Below are 21,069 nucleotides of genomic sequence, written 5' to 3'. Positions count from 1 at the left end.
TATGAATCTCAATGAGACAACTAGTAGTAAATGGTCTTAAAGTGGGACGACTATGGGGGCAAGTTTTCAGCTCAGGACAATCCCTGTTTATGCATACAGTGACAACTATAAATTGGTACCCCTTCCTTTCAAAGTATCCTTATTTGGATGATAAATTATGATGACCCTTTTATTACTATGACAGTTGTTACTACAATTTAGTAATTAAAATGAGCTTCTGAATTAGTTCTAGGAATTTGACTAGCATGAAGTTCATGAGTTCAAACCATAAAATTATGTTGACGAACCAATTTGTCAACCTGGGTATATCAGTATTTAACTATCAAACTGTTAACTGACTCCTTCAAACACAATAAACATAACTACTTTCTGTAGCTGTTCCTCATTATCCTTCAAGATGAATTGTTTGACAGCTATCTAAGCTACTACTCAGAACATTTGTAAATCATTCCCTAACCTTTCTCCCCTCCTAAAAGTCTTACAATTTACATCAGTAACTTAAGTCAGTGATTTTCAATCTTTTCACACTTGGAGACTGTGAAAATAGGAGAATTAGCCTGACCAGGCAGTGGCGCAGTGGATAGAGCGTTGGACTGGGATGCCAAGGACCCAGGTTCGAGACCCCGAGGTCGACAGCTTGAGCGTGGGCTCATCTGGTTTGAGCAAAAGCTCACCACCTTGGACCCAAGGTCACTGGCTCAAACAAGGGGTTACTCAGCCTGCTGAAGGCCCGCAGTCAAGGCACATATGAGAAAGCAATCAATGAACAATTAAGGTGTCGCAATGTGCAACAAGAAACTAATGATTGATGCTTCTCATCTCTCCGTTCCTGTCTGTCTGTCCCTGTGTATTTGTCTCTGTAAAAAAAAAAATATATATATATAGGAGAATTATATTTCAGGGGTGCTAAGGCAGAAATCATCCTGAGTATAAGCAAATTAAACTAAGATCCTTTGGTCTATAATCTTCATACAACATCAGCGTGGTTATTTCTTTCACAGATGGGTGTGAAATTTCTGGCATTAGGCAAGAAATTTAAGGGCTGATCCATTAAGGGCTACATCCATTAAGAAAAAGGTAAAGCCCTGGCCGGTTGGCTCAGCGGTAGAGCGTCGGCCTGGCGTGCGGGGGACCCGGGTTCGATTCCCGGCCAGGGCACATAGGAGAAGTGCCCATTTGCTTCTCCACCCCCCTCTCCTCCTTCCTCTCTGCCTCTCTCTTCCCCTCCCGCAGCCAAGGCTCCATTGGAGCAAAGATGGCCCGGGCGCTGGGGATGGCTCCTTGGCCTCTGCCCCAGGCGCTAGAATGGCTCTGGTCGGGGCAGAGCATCGCCCCCTGGTGGGCGTGCCGGGTGGATCCCGGTCGGGCGCATGCGGGAGTCTGTCTGACTGTCTCTCCCCGTTTCCAGCTTCAGAAAAATACAAAAAATAATAATAATAATAATAAATAAATAAAAAGAAAAAGGTGAAGGAGGAAATGGTTATTTTTTTTTAGTGAGAGAGAGGGGCAGACAAGAAGAGAGATGGGAAGCATGAATTCCCAGTTGCAGCATTTTATTCAGTTTTCTCATACAGGCGGGGGGGGGGGGGCGGGGGGCTCCAGCTGAGCCGGTGACCCTTTGCTCAAGTCAAGCAACCTTGGGCTCAAGCCAGTGACCATAGACATAACCCTACACTCAAGCTGACAATCCTGTACTCAAGCCAGATGAGCCTGCATTCAAGCAGGTGATCTCAGGGTTTCAAACCTGGGTCCTCAGCGTCCCAGGTCAACACTCTAGCAGCTGTGCAACTGCCTAGGCAGAAGGAAAATGTTTTAAAAATACTTTATAGCTATGGCCAGGTTGGTTGAAGCATCATCCCAATATGTCAAGAGTGTGGGTTTGACTTCCAGTCAGGGCATGTACAAGAATCAACCAATGAATGCGTAAGTAAGTGGAACAAATCAATAACTAAAATTTTTTAAAATAAAACTACTTTATATACATGACCTTAGCCATACCCCAATACAGAAACTATGATAAACCAAGGAACATGTATGCAAACATTCTGAAATTACCTAAAATCGTCATTCTAACTTCACTGTGCCCTGAGATGTTTTTCTGAAAGCACAAGGTTTCTTTTCTTTTTCTTGTTTTATTGATTTTTTGAGAGGGAAGGAATGATGGGGGAAGAAGCAGGAGGCATCAAATTCATAGTAGTTGCTTCCTGTATGTGCTTTGACCAGGCAAGCCCAGAGTTTTGAACCAGCAACCTCAAGATTCCAGATCAATACTTGATCCACTGAGCCACCACAGATCAGGACAAAGCAAAAGGTTTCTTTAGAAATGAAAATATTTTATCCACTATTTCAATAGGTACTAGTCAGGTCATACACCAAGACATGTTATCTGAAGTAATTTTTAACGAAAGATGCATTAACACCCCCGCTCCAGGACACCACCTTAATTACATATAGGTCTTTTGTGAGTGGCTCAGGACAAGAGTACTGGTCTAAAAGTGAGACATTTCTGGTTTTGTTGTTCCTAATCAACTAGTCACATGATATAATGGAAAACAATAAATCACTAAATATTCTCAAATTCACTTTTCCTGAAACAAAATGGAAATGACTAGTCAATGTTATATAAAGTAAAAATTTTTCTGAAAGTGGTCTGTGAAAAGATCTATATATATATATATATACACACACACACACACATACACACACATATATATGATCATTATGTAATTATAAACTTTTTTTTTATCCCGTGCCTGCCATTACTATTTAAATACACACTCTTGCCCTGGCTGGGCGGCTTGGTTGGTTGGAGCCTCATTTCAATGTGCCAGAGTTGCGGGTCAGGGACATACAGAAACAGGTAAGTCCGTTTTTCTCCGTGCCCCCACCTCCCTGTCCTCGTTCTCTAAAATCAGTAAATACATAAATTTTAAAAATAAAATAAATAAACACCCTTTTCTTAAATATAAAAGTCTGGCAAAATCAGCTTTACAGTCCTCTTTCTTTTAGTATGATTTTTAGAGAGAAAGAAAATCATAGATCTGTTCCTAAATATATTAGGAGAAAAATTGCACTCTAAATAAAGTTAACTCCATTAACTAAAATAGCATAAAAGTTATTACTAGCCTACAGTCAAGAATGGATAATTAGGCCCTGGCCAAGGCTCAGGGCATAACAAAGAGTGTCCACCTGGCATATGGATGTCCTGTGTTCAATTCCCTGTCAGGGCACACAGGAGAAGCAACCATCTGCTTCTCACCCTGTCCCATCTCTCCCTCTTCCTCTACCACAGCCAGTGTGGCTCCATTGGTTAGCATGTGGCCTGGGCACTGAAGATAGCCAGGTTGGTCCCAGCATCAGCCTCAGGCACTAAAAATGCTCGGTACCTCAGCATGGCCCCAGAAAGGGGCCAAACACATTACCTATTTTTTCCTTAACAACACGTTAAGGAATTCAAAACCCCTCACTGACTATAAGTTAGAGATGTGACTGGTATTTTAAAAGGACAGCTCTCTAGGAACTCAGAACAGATATATTCGTGGTGCTGATGAATTCACACAGAGCGAATCAAAATAACCATTAAAACTTTACCTTATTGCCTGACCTGTGGTGGGGCAGTGGATAAAGCAACGACCTGGAATGCTGAGGTCGCCAGTTCGAAACCCTGGGCTTGCTGGGTCAAGGCACAGCTTCCTGCTCCTCCCCCCTTCTCTCTCCCCTCTCTAAAATAAATAAATAAAATCTTTTAAAAAAAAAACCCACTTTACCTCATCATTTGGAACCAATCATCAAAGAAGTTAAAAACACAAAATCAGCAACTACCCCACAAACCAAAATGTAGTAATATGCCGACCCCCTCCTCTCAAAAAATATGCAAGTATGCACTTTTCGTCCTCTATATTCCCCAACTTTTCTGTACTATTGTGGTTCCTGAAGATGGGGCAAGAAGAATTAGTTCGGGAGACTGACCAGGCAGTGGCGCAGAGGACAGAGCGTCGGAATGGGATGTGGAGGACCCAGGTTCAAGACCCTGAGATCACCAGCATAAGCATGAGCTCATCTGGTTTGAGCAATGCTCACCAGCTTGAGCCCAAGGTCGCTGTCTCAAGCAAGTGGTCACCCAAGTCTGCTGTAGCCTCCCGGTCAAGGCACATATGAGAAAGCAATCAATGAACAACTAAGGTGCAGCAACAAAAAATTGATGCTTCTCATCTCTCTGCCTTCCTGTCTGTCCCTATCTGTCTTTCTCACAAAGGAAAAAAAAAATTTAGTTCAGGAATGCTAAAAGGTCACAAACTTCCTTAATATGCCTATGAATGATAGAAATACTATTCCACAGACTACAAACTTAAGTGATGGGATGCTAGATTTAATATTCAAGAACATTCCTAGCCCCACACCTCAGTATTTCCTAGCTGCAACCTAAATTGTTCTTTTTCTGAACACATCTTAGCTCTTCCCCCAATACCTTTAAATAAACCAAATAAATTGATTCCAATTCCCCAGATAGATAGAGTTAAATGATGCTACAAAGAAATGTAGGCCCTAGCAGGGTACCTCAGTTGGTTAAAAAAAAGCATCGACTTGATAAACCATGGTTGCAGGTTCAATGCCAGGTCAGGGTACATACAAGAATCAACCAATAAATGCATAAAAAGCCTGACCAGGCGGCGCAGTGGATAGAGCATCAGACTGGGATGCCAAGGACCCAGGTTCAAGACCCCGAGGTCGCCAGCTTGACTGCGGGCTCATCTGGTTTGAGCAAAAGCTCACCACCTTGGACCCAAGGTCGCTGGCTCGAGCAAGGGGTTATTTGGTCTGCTGAAGGCCCATGGTCAAGGCACATATGAGAAAGCAATCAATGAACAACTAAGGTGTTGCAAGGAGAAACTAATGATTGATGCTTCTCATCTCTCCGTTCCTGTCTGTCTGTCCCTGTCTATACCTCTCTCTGTAAGTAAATAAATAAATAAGTGGAACAACAATTCAATGTCTCTTGATCTCAGCACCCCCTTCCTCTTTCTCTAAAACTCAATAATTTTCTTTAAGTAATATGTTTAAGATTTAACACAGCAGGACCTGACCTGTGGTGGCGCAGTGGATAAAGCGTCGACCTGGAAATGCTGAGGTCGCCGGTTCGAAACCCTGGGCTTGCCTGGTCAAGGCACATATGGGAGTTGATGCTTCCAGCTCCTCCCCCCTTCTCTCTCTCTGTCTCTCCTCTCTCTCTCTCTCTCCCTCTCCTCTCTAAAAAATGAATAAATAAATAAAAATTAAAAAAAAAAAAAAAAAAAAGATTTAACACAGCAACGCAAAATAAAAGTAAAGATACTGCAGGAATGAGGGAAAAAAAGTTTATAAATCCAAGTACCCAAAACCAAATTATTCAAAAAGACTCTCACCTTCTTCTACTCCCCACACTTGATAAATTGGTAACTAAAACTATGGATCATTTTTTGCCACAGCACTGAATTCTTGTACCCAATAAAGGAGGGAACACAGGAAGTCTGATTCTGAAGTCTTCCTCTTCTTCCTTTCCAATGAATCCCTCTTTATTTTGTGCCCAACGTTCACAAGAGTTCCTCTCCACCTAGTAGACCCTATCTCCTTCACGCTTTATTAGATTCTGAAAGAAATGACAGAAGCGTACATATGTGGCTCTATCTTGAGAATGTTATGTTGAATAACCAGTAAGAGAGTTGGTCAAAAATCCTCAGCACTCAACTCCAAAAATATTACCACTGAAATGTCACATATTTGGAAACTACAATCATGAACCTTCAAATCAGTTCTTAAAACAAATTAAAAAAAAAAAACCTCCATCCATGTCCTCTTTGGCTATCACAGCAAGTTCACTCAGAGTCTAAAATTCCCACAGAACAGAACAGAAAGCATTCAAATATAATTTCAAGTTTCCTCCCAAGGGCACTCACTGGTAGATTAAAAGAGGAACCTATTTGGAGCATGGGGGGGGGGGAACCTTCTATTACTAACACAGCTACATGTGTTTGACTTTTAAACACTGAAATAAAGACAAATCTGACCTTGAGTTGTACTTCCCATCTTATTTTCCTCCCCCTCCAACAGGAAACGTGTTCAATACAAACAGCAATTTAAGGATTTATAAACGAAATTTAGTACAGTATCCTTCCTGCGTTCAAAGCGTTTTCTGATAATTTTCAAATTCCTGAATCCTAATGTATGGGACTACCCATGAGGCTATTGACATGACAAATAGGCATTCAAGGAAAGCAATGGTCCTACATATAACATTTTGAAAAATAAAGGTTTAGTAATTCAGAAAAACCTAAAAATCAATGGCACTCAATTTCAACCATGTCTCACCTCACAACAGCATTAACACCAAAGAAACCACATATTTAATTTTTTTTGTTTTTATACTACATTTTAATGGATGTGGGGGTAATTCAAGTACCCAGGTCTGGCATGGGGGGAGGGGCAATTTTTAAAAAACAGAAGCCTGGAACTGACTAAACATACAATGGACAATTCGGTCAAGTTCTGGAAAATGACGAAAAGAGCCTTTATGGCCAAAGGAGTAATGAACAAAGAAAAACTGTCCAACTCTGTACGTAAATCCATTTATTCAAAAATGGAGAAAAGAATACAGGATCTGCTGGGACCCCCCTACCCAAGTCTCAGCTAAACGCTTGTGTTAAGACCCCCTTTGATTTACGAACACGCATTCTAAGCCCCGGCAGTCAACCAAAAGGCAGTTACTAAACATTATTTCAAATAACTTTATTTCTCAACAGGTCCTTCTCCATTTGTCACAGTAGTGCATGTAACAGCAAAGTCATAATTTTTACAAACTGGTAGAATAAGAGACACAGGCATTGGAGAAGGACTAAGAGTCACGGTCTCCTTGCTTCCTAATCAATGTTTTTTTTATCCACCAGACCCCACAGTTTACCAAGACAAAAAAATTATTACAGAAACTTCGAGCTCTCTGGGATTAAATCCCAGGAAAGGGAGCGTGAGGTTTTTCTAGAGTTCCCCAGAAAAAGGCGAGGTTGGACGTAAAACCTAAAATACCCTCACTACAAGGTGTGCCGGCCTGCGGAGAAGAAATACGATCGCAGCATCCCAGCTGGCCTCCGCCCAAGGATGAACTGCAGTGATTCCCACCCTCTCCCCTTCCCCGGCCTCATTCAAAACTGCCCCCCACTACATGCTCCAAGAAGACCTCCGCTCGCTACACTTCTCCTTTGTGAGACTCCAAAGCCGCCGCCCCACATTGGGCCTCCGGGGAAAAGCCACCGCCCCCACCCGCCATATTTCCCTGAAAGGCACCCGCGCTACAGTTCCCAGTCGCCACCGTCCCCCATGTGGCGGGTGTTTCTTCCCCCACCACCCCACTCAATTGTCCTCTACATCCCAACCCTGGCCGGAAGCTCCCCTAGGACTGCTTGTTGGGAGACAGCACCCGCCATCTCCTCCCCCTCCCCCGTCCTGGGACTCGCCCTCCCCCTAGCCGCCATTTTACAACCAACTCCTCCACCCTATCGCCTTGGCCTCTTGGCTGGCAAGTATCTGCAGCTGAGGACACTGAAGGGGTCAAATTCCTAGGTCTGAAGCCTCCCAGCGCTCCAGGAGACCACAGGACATTTCCTATCTCCCGAACCCACGTCCCCGGGCCAGACTCGGAGACGATGCCGCCATTTTGTCTCCGGTTCCCGGCCTCTGTGGGCGGTGGCAAAGGGTCCGAGAATTCCAGCCTCCGGTTGACCCCTCAACTCACCGTCGTATCGCTCAGCCTGCTCGGCCAGCTTCGCCTGGTACACCAGATCCTCCCGATCGTCCATAGCGGCAGCGGCTCCGGCAGGGTCTGCGCGACGGATGGAAGCGGATAGCGTCTCCGACTCTCTCAGCCTCTCGCTCCGCGTCCGAGCAGCAAAAATGGCGGCGCCTCAATCCGGGACTTCCGCCTGCGCAGGCGGACAACTGCTCAGCTCTATGGCAACCGCTCCCTGGCAACTGGCGCGGGGGGCGGTCCAGGAGCTCCGCGCCCGAAGAGGCTGGAACCAGCTAGAGTAGACGCCCCTCCTCTGTGGACTCAGCGGATGGGGAGCTCCAAGGCGGGAACTGCGATTGGCGGAAGAAAGAGCGGCCGCCAGGGAGGCCTCAAGCGAGGATGGCCTGTACTGCTCCTGAAGAGAGGGAACGCGAGAAAGCTAAAGGATGTAACGGTTTTTTAACGGCAGGCTTTCCTCCCCGAGGACAGATTCCCATCCACCTTAACCCCTGTGTTATCAGCCAAGCCCAGCTTGGTCCCTGCTATAGTAGGTAGGGGAAGAGGAACTCCAGTTTTCTTTTACACCTCAGCTTCACCCTGGCACTTCAGCCTTCTTTTTCTGTTTACGCCCACCATGAATAGGAACGGGGTAGTTGTTAGAGGAGCCTAGTCTGGAGTGCAAGGTGCACAAGAGTGGGACCAAGATCAGATTGAGATTGAGGAGGAATGGGAAAGGACCTGATCTGTTTCGCTTCCTAGTCACTCCTAGCACCTTGTACTTGATAGATATGTGTATTCCAAACTGCCCTCTTGATGTTCCGCTTATCTGTCAGACCTCACCCTTACTGGACTATTACCCCTGAGACAGAGGAATTCCAAAAAGCTGACAAGCCGCCCCAAGGAGGGCCTCCGGACATACCAGGACTTTTGCCTCAGTATCCCCTCAGGCTCTCCCAAACACTAGATATACTCGCCCCTAGTCTGTAACCCGGTGCACTTCTCCTGGAGGAGTGCCCCGGCAGGTGTTTCTCCTCTAATAAAGCCTGCACATCTGGTGATTGAGTGCCGTCTCACTCTTAAAGTACTCAATACAATATCCTTCGCAAGACTCAAGCTTATGTAACTAGAACCATTAGCTGTGTGGAATAAAAAGGTTGGAGTCAAATTCTGAAGAGCCTTGAATGGAAAGCTAACAACTTTGCACCTCATTCAGTGGGCACAAGAAAGCTATTTTTTATGGTTTTGCATGGAGGATGACACCATAACCATTTATCTAGCAACGTATACTTCAGAAAAAATAACTATGATATAGCAGTGATCAAAGAAGAGGATCAATTATCAAACTATTACACTATACAGGTGAGAGGTAATAGATGATAGCAGTGAAATAGGAAGGGAAAGAGCCCTGCTGGGATAGCTTGGCTGGTTAGAGCATCGTCCAGAAGTGCAGAAGTTGCCGGTTCAATCCCCAGTCAGGGCACATACAGACATAGATTGATGTTCCTGTCTCTCCCTCCCTCCCTTCCTCTCGCTAAAATCAATAAGGCCTGCCCTGTGATGGCGCAGTGGATAAAACATTGTCCTGGAACACTGAGGTTGCTGGTTCAAAACCCTTGGCTTGCCCGGTCAAGGCATATACAGAAAGCAGCTACTATGAGTTGATGCTTCCAGCTTCTCCCACCTCTTTCTCTTTCTGTTTCTCCTCTCCTATCTCTAGAAGTCAATAAATAAGATCTAAAAAGAAAATAAATAAGTAAAAATTTTATAAAAGAAAATAGGAAGGAAAGGACAAATAGGATTACTACTACACAGAAAAGCCACAAGAGTATGTAGCTGATCAGATGTAGAGAACTTCTGATGGAAAAAAGAATTAAAATTGATTTCCCACCTGACCTGTGGTGGTGCAGTGGATAAAGCATCACCCTGGAATGCTGAGGTTGCCATTTCAAAACCCTGGCCCTTACTCAGCAATGAGAAATGATGACATACTGCAATTTATGACAACATGGATGAACCTTGTGAAAATGTTACTGAGTGAAATAAGTAAATCAGAAAAAGCTTAGAACTGTATGATTTCACACATAGGTGGGGTATAAAAATGAGACTTGTGGACACAGTTAAAAGTAAGTTTATTACCAGGGGAGGCAAATATAAAGAGACAAATATACTTTGACTATAAATGATTTGAATCTGGGTGATGGGCACAGAACACTCAACAGTTTCAATGCTATAAAAATGTTTACCTGAAAAAAAAACAAAAATCCCTGGCCTTACCCAGTCAAGACACATACAAGAGGGAACTACTATGAGTTACCGCTCCCCACTTCTCCCCCAACCCATTTCTCTCTATCTATCTAAAATCAATAAATAAAATCTTTTTTAAAAATAAAATAATATAACAAAATTGACTTTCCATATTCCCACCCAGAGTCACTAGGATAATGAGCAGCGGTACAATTAACAACAAAATACATATATATGAATGCTAGAAAAATTTGCTGATGGAATGCAGAGAAGGCAGTTTCTTTTACACATGTTGGTTCTAAGGTTCTCAAAAATCACCCAGGAAGGAATAATTAGCGTGGGTAAAAAATGGGGCCTGGCAATCCTGACTGAAAGGAAGCTACCATGGAAACAGGTAGTGCATGAAGGTAGAAGAGGACGGAACACAAAACCTTGGAGAACACCTTTTTTTTTTTCTTTTATTGATTTTAGCAAGAGAGGAAGAGAGAGAAACTTTTGTTCCACTTATTTATACGTCCTTGCATGTGCCCTGACCAGGGATTGAGCCCTCAACCTTGGTATATGGGAAGGATACTCTAACAAATAAGCTACCAAGCCAGGACCACTTCTCTCTCTTTGTGTGTGTGTGTGTGTGTGTGTGTGTGTGTGTGTGTGTGAGAGAGAGAGAGAGAGAGAGAGAGAGAGAGAGAGAGATAAGGACAGACAGACAAGAAAGGAGAGAAATGAGAAGCATCAATTCTTCATTGCAGCACCTTAGTTATTCATTGACTACTTTCTCATATGTGCCTTGACCAGGGGACTACAGCAGAATGAGTGATCCCTTTCTAAAGCCAGCAACCTTGGGCTCAAGCTGATGAGCCTTGCTCAAACCAGATGAGCTCACGCTCAAGCTGGTGACCTCAGGGTTTTGAACCTCGGTCCTCTGCATCCCAGTCCAATGCTTTATCCACTGTCCACCGTCTGGTCAGGCAACACTTCCTTCTTAAAAGCAGATATTCTCTGACGTGGTAGCTCAGTTGGTTAAAGTGTTGTTCCAATACACCAAAGTTGAAGGTTCAATCCCAGTGGGGACACATAAAAGAATCAATAAGTGCATGAATAAGTGGAACCACTTGCTCACTCGCTCGCTCTCTTGCTCTGTTTAAATCAACAAAATTTTTAGAAATTAAAGTGGAGAAGTTGCTACTGACCTTACAGAAAAAAGGATTGTAAGAGGGTTCTATGAACAATAGTATGCCAATAAATTGGGTAACAAGTAAAATAGACACATTTCTAGAAACACATTGTGATATCTTGATATAGTAAGACATATATATATATACATATATATATATGTATATATATATATATATTTGGTCTTTGTCCTTGGTTTCTGGCACAGAGCTCCTAAAACTCTGGTAATTCACCAAGGAATAGGGGTGAGGGGTTTCTTTTGTTATTTATAATAAGCCCCTTTCAACCATACCTGAGTTTATGGGAATGAAATGACTCTTGGTCACCCACTACAGAGCTTTAGATGAGGGCTGGTTGCCAGTGGAATCAATGATATGATTAGAGGGTTGAAACTTTCATCCTCACTTAACTCCTGACCTCAAGGGATGGCAGACAGACTGAAGATTGAGTTAATCACCAATGACCAATCATTTAATAATGCCTAGGTGATGGAACCTCCATAAAAACTCTAAATAATGGGGTTCAGAGAGCTTCCAGGTTGGTGAATCCTTTCCTACTCAATACTGTACAGACACAGAAGCTCCTATGCTTAGGACCCCTCCTGATTTCGACCTATGTGCTTCATCTGGCTGTTCATTTGTATCCTTTATATACCTTTTTTTTTTTTTTTTGTATTTTTCCAAAGCTGGAAACGGGGAGGTAGTCAGACAGACTCCCGCATGTGCCAGACCAGGATCCACCCGGCATGCCCACCAGGGGGCGATGCTCTGCCCATCTGGGCATCGCTCTGGGGCAACCAGAGCCATTCTAGCACCTGAGGCAGAGGCCACAGAGCCATCCTCAGCGCCAGGGCCAACTTTGCTCCAATGGAGCCTTGGCTGTAGGAGGGGAAGAGAGAGACAGAGAGGAAGGAGAGGGGGAGGGGTGGAGAATGGAGAAGCAGATGGGCGCTTCTCCTGTGTGCCCTGGCTGGGAATCGAACCCAGGACTCCTGCACGCCAGGCCAATGCTCCACCACTGAGCCAACTGGCCAGGGCTCTATATCCTTTTTTTTTTTTAAGGTTTTATTTCTTGATTCTGTGGTGGTGGTGGGGTATGAGAAGTAGTTGCTTCACTCTAGCTGTTCATTTTTGGCTTGTTGTATGTGCCTTCAACAGACAAGCCCAGTGTTTCAAACCAGCAACCTCAGCTTTCCACATTGGCACTCTATGCACTGCACCATCACAGGCTATAATATACTTTCTTTTTTTTTTTTCTTTTTTTAGTGTGAGAGAGAGAATAAAAAGACAGACAGACAGCAACAGACAGGAAGGGAGAGAGATGAAAAGAATCAACTCATTGTTATGGCACTTTAATTGTTCATTGATTGCTTTTTCATACATACCTTGACCAGGGGGCTCCAGCTGTTCCTTGCTCAAGCCAGAAATCTTAGGTTCCAAGCTAGTGACCATGGGGTCCTGTCTATGATCCCACGCTGAAGCTGGCAAGTCCATGCTCAAGCCGGATGAGCCCCTGCTCAAGCCGGCAACCTCGGAGTCTCAAACCTGGATCTTTAGCATCCCAAGTTGACACTCTACACTACACCACCACCTGTTCAGGCTCCTTTGCTTTTTTATTGATTGATTGATTGATTTTATTATTTTTTTTCAGAGACAGAGAGAGAGTCAGAGAGAGGAATAGATAGGGACAAACAGACAGCAACAAAGAGATGAGAAGCATCAATCATTAGTTTTCCATTGCACGTTGCAACACCTTAGTTGTTCATTGATTGCTTTCTCATATGTGCCTTGACCACAGGCCTTCTGCAGACCGAGTAATCCCTTGCTTGAGCCAGCAGCCTTGGGCTCAAGCTGGTGAGCTTTTGCTCAAACCAGATGAGCCCTCGCTCAAGCTGGCGAACTCGGGGTCTCGAACCTGGGTCTTCCGCATCCCAGTCCAATGCTCTATCCACTGTGTCACCGCCGGGTCAGGTTGATTTATTGATTTTAGAGAGAAACAGTAACAGAAACAGCAATCTGTGCCTGTATGTGCCCTGACTGGGGATCAAACTCACAACCTGTGTGTATCAGGACAACCAACCAAGCTATCCAGCCAGAACATTTATGATATCCTTTATAATAAATCAGTAAGAGAGTAAGTAGCCTGACCTGTGGTGGCGCTGTGGATCAAGCATCGACCTGGAATGCTGAGGTCGCCGGTTCAAACAAAAACCCTGGGCTTGCTCGGTTAAGGTACATATGGGAGTTGATGCTTCCTGCTACTCCCCCCTTCTCTTTCTCTCTCTCTCTCTGTCTCTCTTCTCTAAAATGAATAAATAAATAAAAATAATTTTAAAAAAGAGAGTAAGTAAAGTATTTCCCTGAGTTCTGTGAGAAATTATGGCAAATTATCAACCTGAGGAAGAGGTCATGAGAACTACCAATTTGTAGCCATGTTGGACAGAGATTTGGATAACCTGGAGATCCACTACTGAGAATTAGTATCTGAAACAGGGGACAGTCTTGTGAGACTGAGTCCTTAACCTCAGGTTTCTGGGTCTACACTAACTCTAGGTAGTGTCAGAATTGAATTAAATTGTAGGACACCCAACTGGTGTCAACAGAAAATTAGAAAATTGCTCAGTGTGGAAAACCCACATATTTTGTATAAGAAGTGTTAAGTAGCCGGACCCGGCAGTGGCGCAGTGGATAGACCATCGGACTGGGATGCAGAGGACCCAGGTTCTCTCCCCATTTCCAGCTTCAGAAAAATACAAAAAAAAAAAAAAAAGCTCACCAGCTCGGACCCAAGGTCACTGGCTCAAGCAAGGGGTTACTCGGTCTGCTGTAGCCCCACGGTCAAGGCACATATGAAAAAGCAATCAATGAACAACTAAGGTGTCGCAACGAAAAACTAATGATTGATGCTTCTTATCTCTCTCCATTCCTGCCTGTCTGTCCCTATCTATCCCTTTCTCTGACTCTCTCTCTGTCTCTGTAAAAAAAAAAAAAAGTGTTATGTATAGAAACAGATCATAGTACACAAACTACCAAAACTGACTCAAGAAGAAATAGAAAATCAGGATGTACGTATAACAAGTAAGGAGATTGAATCAGTAATTTAAAACCTCCCAGCCTCACCCTGGCCAGATGGCTCCATAGGTTAGAGCAGGGGTCCTCAAACTACGGCCCCCTGAGGCCATTTATCCACCCCTGCCGCACTTCCAGAAGAGGCACCTCTTTCATTGGTGGTCAGTGAGAGGAGCATAGTTTCCATTGAAATACTGGTCAGTTTGTTGATTTAAATTTACTTGTTCTTTGTTTTAAATATTGTATTTGTTCCCATTTTATATTTTTACTTTATAATAAGATATGTGCAGTGTGTATAGGGATTTGTTCATAGTTTTTTGTTTGTTTGTTTGGGGATTTTTTGTATTTTTTTGAAGCTGGAAACGGGGAGGCAGTCAGACAGACTCCTGCATGCGCCCGACCAGGATCCACCCGGCACGCCCACCAGGGGGCGATGCTCTGCCCATCCGGGGCGTCGCTCTGTTGTGACCAGAGCCACTCTAGCGCCTGGGGCAGAGGCCATGGAGCCATCCCCAGCGCCCAGGCCATCTTTTGCTCCAATGGAGCCTCGGCTGCGGGAGGGGAAGAGAGAGACAGAGAGGAAGGAGAGGGGGAGGGATGGAGAAGAAGATAAGCGCTTCTCCTGTGTGCCCTGGCCGGAATCGAACCCCGGACTTCCACACGCCAGGCCGACGCTCTACCACTGAGCCAACCGGCCAGGGCATCATAGTTTTTTTTATAGCCCGGCCCTCCAACGGTCTGAGGGACAGTGAACTGGCCCCCTGTGTAAAAAGTTTGGGGACCCCTGGGTTACAGCATCTGTCCTGAAGCACAGAGGTTGCCAGTTCACTATCAAGTCAGGGCACATACAAGAACAGATCAATGTTCCTATCTCTCTCTCTCTACATTCCTCTCTTACTAAAATCAATAAATAAAAATTTTTAAAAACCTCCCAGCCTGCCTGACCTGTGGTGGCGCAGTGGATAAAGCACCAACCTGGAATGCTAAGGTTGCTGGTTCAAACCCTGGCTTGTCTGGTCAAGGCACATTTTGGAGTTGATGCTTCCTGCTCCTTCCCCTCCCTTCTCTCTCTCTCTCTCTTTCTTTCCCTCTCTAAAATAAATAAATAAAATCTTTAAAAAAAAAAAACAAAACCCTCCCAGTCTGCCTGGCCTGTGGTGGCGCAGTGGATGAAGCATTGACCTGGAATACTAAGTTGCTGGTTCAAAACTCCAGGCTTGTTGGTCAAGGCACATACAACAAACAAGCAATGAATAACTAAACTGAAGCGACTATGAGTTGATACTTCTCACTCTCACCTCACCCACTCTGTAAAATCAATAAATAAAATCTTGCCTGACCTGTGGTGGCGCACTGGATAAAGTATCGACCTGGAATGCTGAGGTCTCTGGTTCAAAACCCTGGGATTGCCTGGTCAAGGCACATATGGGAGTTGAAACTTCCTGCTCCTCCCTTCTCTCTCTCTCTCTCTCTCTCTCTCTCTCTTTCTCCCTCTCTCCTCTCTCCTCTCTAAAAGTGAATAAATAAGCCTGACCTGTGGTGGCGCAGTGGATAAAGCGTCGACCTGGAATGCTGAGGTCGCCAGTTCAAAACCCTGGGCTTGCCTGGTCAAGGCACATATGGGAGTTGATGCTTCCTGCTCCTCCCTCCCCCTTCTCTCTCTCTCTCTCTCTCTCTCACATTCTCTCTCCTTCCTAAAAAAAAAAATTAATAAAAGAAAAATTAAAAAAAATTAAAGCAAAGAATTAAAAAAAAATCTAAAAAAAAGAAAAATTCTAAAAGTGAATAAATAAAATCTTTAAAAAATAAATAAATAAAATCTTAAAACTAAATAAATAATTTTTTTTTAAAAACCTCCTAGCCTGGGCCCTGGCCGGTTGGCTCAGCGGTAGAGCGTCGGCCTAGCATGCGGAGGACCCGGGTTCGATTCCCAGCCAGGGCACACAGGAGAAGCGCCCATTTGCTTCTCCACCCCTCCGCCACACATTCCTCTCTGTCTCTCTCATCCCTTCCCGCAGCCAAGGCTCCATTGGAGCAAAGATGGCCCGGGTGCTGGGGATGGCTCTGTGGCCTCTGCCTCAGGCGCTAGAGTGGCTCTGGTCGCAACATGGCGACGCCCAGGATGGGCAGAGCGTCGCCCCCTGGTGGGCAGAGCGTCGCCCCCTGGTGGGCGTGCCGGGTGGATCCCGGTCGGGCGCATGCGGGAGTCTGACTGTCTCTCCCTGTTTCCAGCTTCAGAAAAAAAAAAAAAAAAACCTCCTAGCCTGACCAGTGGTAGAACTGTGGATAGAGCATCAACTAGAAATGCTGAGGTCACCAGCTCGACCCCAAGGACAACAGTTCAAGTCCTGGTCAGGGCATATATGAGAAGCAATCAATGGATGCACAATTAACTGGAACAATAAATTGATGCTTGTCTCTCCCCACCCCCCTCACTTGCAAATCAATGAAGAAAAAGAGAAGAAGAAAGTCTCTGAAAAGGAAAATTCCAGGCTTTAATGATGACAAACATTTAAAGAATTAACACTAATCACCATCACTTCTCAGCCTTTTGACTAAAATCAAGTGTAGAATTAACACCAATCTTTAAACTCTACCAAAAATAGGTGAAAGAACACTTCTTCATTCTATTAGACCAGCATTATCCGGATTCTATCTAATACCAAAGCTATAGAAAGAACTGTAAGTCAATATCCTTTATAAATATAGATGTAAAAATCATCAAGATAATAAAAAACTAAATTCAGCAGCATATGTAAAGGATTATATACCATAACCAAGTGGGATTTAACCCAAGATTATAAAGATACTTCAAGAAAATCAAAGTAGGCTGACCAGGCCCTGGCCGGTTGGCTCAGCGGCAGAGCGCCAGCGTGGCGTGCGGGGGACCCGGGTTCGACTCCCAGCCAGGGCACATAGGAGAAGTGCCCATTTGCTTCTCCAACCCCCCCCTCCTTCCTCTCTGTCTCTCTCTTCCCCTCCCGCAGCCAAGGCTCCATTGGAGCAAAGATGGCCCGGGCGCTGGGGATGGCTCCTTGGCCTCTGCCCCAGGCGCTAGAGTGGCTCTGGTCGCGGCAGAGCGACGCCCCGGAGGGGCAGAGCATCACCCCCTGGTGGGCAGAGCATCGCCCCTGGTGGGCGTGCAGGGTGGATCTCGGTCGGGCGCATGCGGGAGTCTGTCTGACTGTCTCTCCCCGTTTCCAGCTTCAGAAAAATACAAAAAAAAAAAAAAGTAAAGTAGGCTGACCAGGCAGTGGCACGGTGGATAGAGCATTGGACTGGGACGCAGAGGATCCAGGTTCAAAACCCCGAAATCGCCAGCTTGAGCGCGGGCTCATCTGGTTTGAGCACAGGTTCACCAGCTTGAGTGCAGGATCACTGACTTGAGTGTGGGATCATAGTCACTGGCTTGAGCCCAAGGTCACTGGCTTGAGCAAGGGGTCACTGGCTCTGCTGTGGCTCCCATCCCTGCCAAGGCACATATGAGAAAGCAATCAATGAACAATTAAGGTGCCGCAACAAAGAATTGATGCTTCTCATCTCTCTCCCTTCTTGTCTGTCTGTCTCTATCTGTTCCTCTCTCTGACTATCTCTTATCACCAAAATAAATAAATAAATAAATAAATGTAAATAAATAAAGAAGTTTTAAGCCATTATTTCTTTAAAAACTTTTTGCTGCTCTACATTCCTTTCCTATTCTTCTTGGACTCTAATGACATGAATGTGAATTACCCAATATCCTTTTTTTCTTTTTTTTTCTTTTTTTTTAGCAAGAAAGAGAGACAGAGACATACATACAGACAGACAGGAAGGGAGAGACATGAGAAACATAAACTCATAGTTGGAGTACCTTAGTTATTCATTGATTGCTTTTATTTATTATTATTATTATTATTATTATTATTATGGTATTTTTCTGAAGTGAGAAGCAGGGAGGCAGAGAGACAGACTCCCACATGCGCCCGACCAGGATACACTCAGCAAGCCCACTTGGGGGCAATGCTCTGCCCATCTGGGGCATTGCTCTGTTGCAACCGGAGCCATTCTAGCACCTGAGGCAGAGCCATCCTCAGCACCTGGGCCAACTTTGCTCTAATGGAGCTTTGGCTGTGCAAGGGGAAGAGAGAGATAGAGAAAAAGGAGAACAAGAAGGGTGGAGAAGCAGAGGGGTGCTTCTGTGTGTCCTGGCCAAAAATTGAACCTGGGACTTCCACATACCAGGCTGATGCTCCACCACTGAGCAAACTGGCCAGGGCCACATTGATTGCTTTCTTATATGTGCCTTTGACCAGGGTCCTCCAGCCGACCCAGTGATCCCTTGCTCAAGAGAGCGACATTGTGCTTCAAGCCTTAGACCTTTCAGCTCAAGCCAGTGACCATACATATGTTCATGTCTATGATCCCATGTTCAAGCCGGCGACCTCAGGGTTTCAAACCTGGGTCCTCAGCGTCACAGGCCAACACTCTATGTACTGCACCACTACCTGCTCAGGCTAGCCTTTATTATGTTGAGACATTTCCCTTATTCCTAATTTATTATTTTCATCATGAAAAAGTGTTGGGGATAAAAAAAGGAGGGTTGAGTTTTGTGATTCTTTTTTTGCATCAGTTGAGCTAGTCATGCTGTTTTTCTCCTATTAATACAGAATATTAATTAAATTGATTTTTTTTCTTAACAACATTAACACAACCAAACAGTATTTGAGACTGCCAGGTCCCCACATCCTCTCTAACATAGAATATTATATATATATTTTTAATATTTTTATTTATTCATTTCAGAGAGGGGGAGAGAGAGAAGGAGGGAGGAGCAGGAAGCATCAACTCCCACATGTGCCCTGACAGGGCAAGCCCTGAACTTCGAACCAGTGACCTCAGCATTCCAGGTCAACACATTATCTATTGCGCCACCACAGGTCAGGCTATATTTTTAATTTTTGACAATTTGATAGATGAAGTGAGAATCATGTCTCATTAATTTGCATTTTTGGGGTTCTTAATAGATTGAGGATTTTATCATAAGCGCTTTTCTGTAACCTTTCCATTATTATTTTTGCTCATTTTTCTACGAATTTTTTCTTATTTATAGAAATTCTTTATGTTTATGGATGTTATGCTTTTGACTGTTTTGTGGGGGTTTTTTGTATTTTTCCGAAGCCAGAAACGGGGAGGCAGTCAGACAGACTCCCGCATACGCCCGACTGGAATCCACCCGGCATGCCCACCAGGGGGCGATGCTCTGCCCATCCAGGGCGTCGCTCTGTTGCGACCAGAGCCACTCTAGCGCCTGAGGCAGAGGCCAAGGAGCCATCCCCAGCGCCCGGGCCAACTTTGCTCCAATGGAGCCTTGGCTGCTGGAGGGGAAGAGAGAGACAGAGGAAGGAGAGGGGGAGGGGTGGAGAAGCAGATGGATGCCTCTCCTGTGTGCCCTGGCCGGGAATCGAACCCAGGACTCCTGCACGCGAGACCAACGCTCTACCACTGAGCCAACCGGTCAGGGCCTGACTGTTTTATATATATGATTCAAATATTTTCTTCTCCTCTGTCATTTGTAATTTTTTAGAGAGAGGAGAAGGGAGAGAGAGAGACAGAAAGAGGAGGGAGAAGCAGGAAGCATCAACTCATAGTAGTTGCTTCCTGTATATGCCTTGAATAGGGTTTCAAACTGGCAACCACAGCGTTCCTGGTTGATGCTTTATTCAGTGTGCGACCACAAGTCAGGCATATGCTGCCTTTTAAATTAAAGAAGTTACAAATATTTGTAGTACGATTTTTTAAAAATTTATTCATTTTAGAGAGGAGAGAAAGAGAGGGAGGGAGAGAGAGAGAGAGAAGAGAGAGACAGGGAGGAGGAGCTGGAAGCATCAACTCTCATATGTGCCTTGATCAGGCAAGCCCAGGGTTTCAAACCGGCGACCTCAGCATTTCCAGGTCGACGCTTTATCCACTGCGCTACCACAGGTCAGGCTGTAGTACGATTCTTTTTTTTTTTTTTTTTTTCCTTTTCATTTTTCTGAAGCTGGAAACAGGGAGAGACAGTCTGACAGACTCCCGCATGCGCCCGACCGGGATCCACCCGGCACGCCCACCAGGGGGCGATGCTCTGCCCATCCTGGGCGTCGCCATGTTGCGACCAGAGCCACTCTAGCGCCTGAGGCAGAGGCCACAGAGCCATCTCCAGCGCCCGGGCCATTTTTGCTCCAATGGAGCCTTGGCTGCGGGAGGGGAAGAGAGAGACAGAGAAGAAAGCGCGGCGGAGGGGTGGAGAAGCAAATGGGCGCTTCTCCTGTGTGCCCTGGCCGGAATTGAACCCCGGTCCTCCGCACGCTAGGCCGACGCTCTACCGCTGAGCCAACCGGCCAGGGCTGTAGTACGATTCTTGAATCTTCTCCTTTTGGGCCTCTCAACTTTGTGTCATGCTTTAAAATTTTTCCAGACTTCCAACAGTACTAAAATATCCATTTATATTTATTTCTTGTTCCAATATAGTTTTCCTTTTAACATTTAGATCTTTTATATATATGTATAGATATGTGTGTGTGTATATAGATGTGTATATAAGCACACATATATATCTATATACAGTGTGTCTGTAAAGTCATGGTGCACTTTTGACCGGTCACAGGAAAGCAACAAAAGACGATAGAAATGTGAAATCTGCACCAAATGAAAAGAAAACTCTCCCAGTTTCATACCTATTCAGTGCAGTTCGATGTGGACTCACGCACAGATTTTTTAGGGCTCCTTAGGTAGCTATCCCGTATAGCCTCTACAGACTCGTCACTGACTGATGGCCTACCAGAACGGGTTTCTCCACCAAACTGCCGG

At 44.9% G+C, this 21,069-nt stretch overlaps 1 protein-coding gene and 1 non-coding gene across 3 annotated transcripts in view; both read right to left on the bottom strand.

The window, feature by feature from the left end:
- The window catches only part of YWHAE (tyrosine 3-monooxygenase/tryptophan 5-monooxygenase activation protein epsilon), a 61,074-nt gene extending 53,127 nt beyond the window's left edge, over window positions 1–7,947 (bottom strand). For both annotated transcript variants that reach the window (XM_066363570.1, XM_066363569.1), the window contains exon 1: window positions 7,763–7,947. In XM_066363570.1, coding sequence (XP_066219667.1) covers window positions 7,763–7,826 — 64 coding nt within the window. In that variant the 5' untranslated portion in view covers window positions 7,827–7,947. The remainder of the gene's footprint in view (window positions 1–7,762) is intronic.
- An 11,719-nt stretch (window positions 7,948–19,666) lies between these two features.
- Window positions 19,667–19,742, bottom strand: TRNAA-CGC (transfer RNA alanine (anticodon CGC)). The gene has a single exon. It is a non-coding gene; the product is annotated as a tRNA-Ala (tRNA).
- Between the last annotated feature and the right edge of the window lie 1,327 nt (window positions 19,743–21,069).

The sequence above is a fragment of the Saccopteryx leptura genome, chromosome 2 (genome assembly GCF_036850995.1).
Source record: "Saccopteryx leptura isolate mSacLep1 chromosome 2, mSacLep1_pri_phased_curated, whole genome shotgun sequence".
In the NCBI taxonomy this organism is placed as follows: domain Eukaryota; kingdom Metazoa; phylum Chordata; class Mammalia; order Chiroptera; family Emballonuridae; genus Saccopteryx; species Saccopteryx leptura.
The sequence above is the reverse complement of the archived record's forward strand: the minus strand, read 5'-3'. Positions and strand labels throughout refer to the sequence as shown.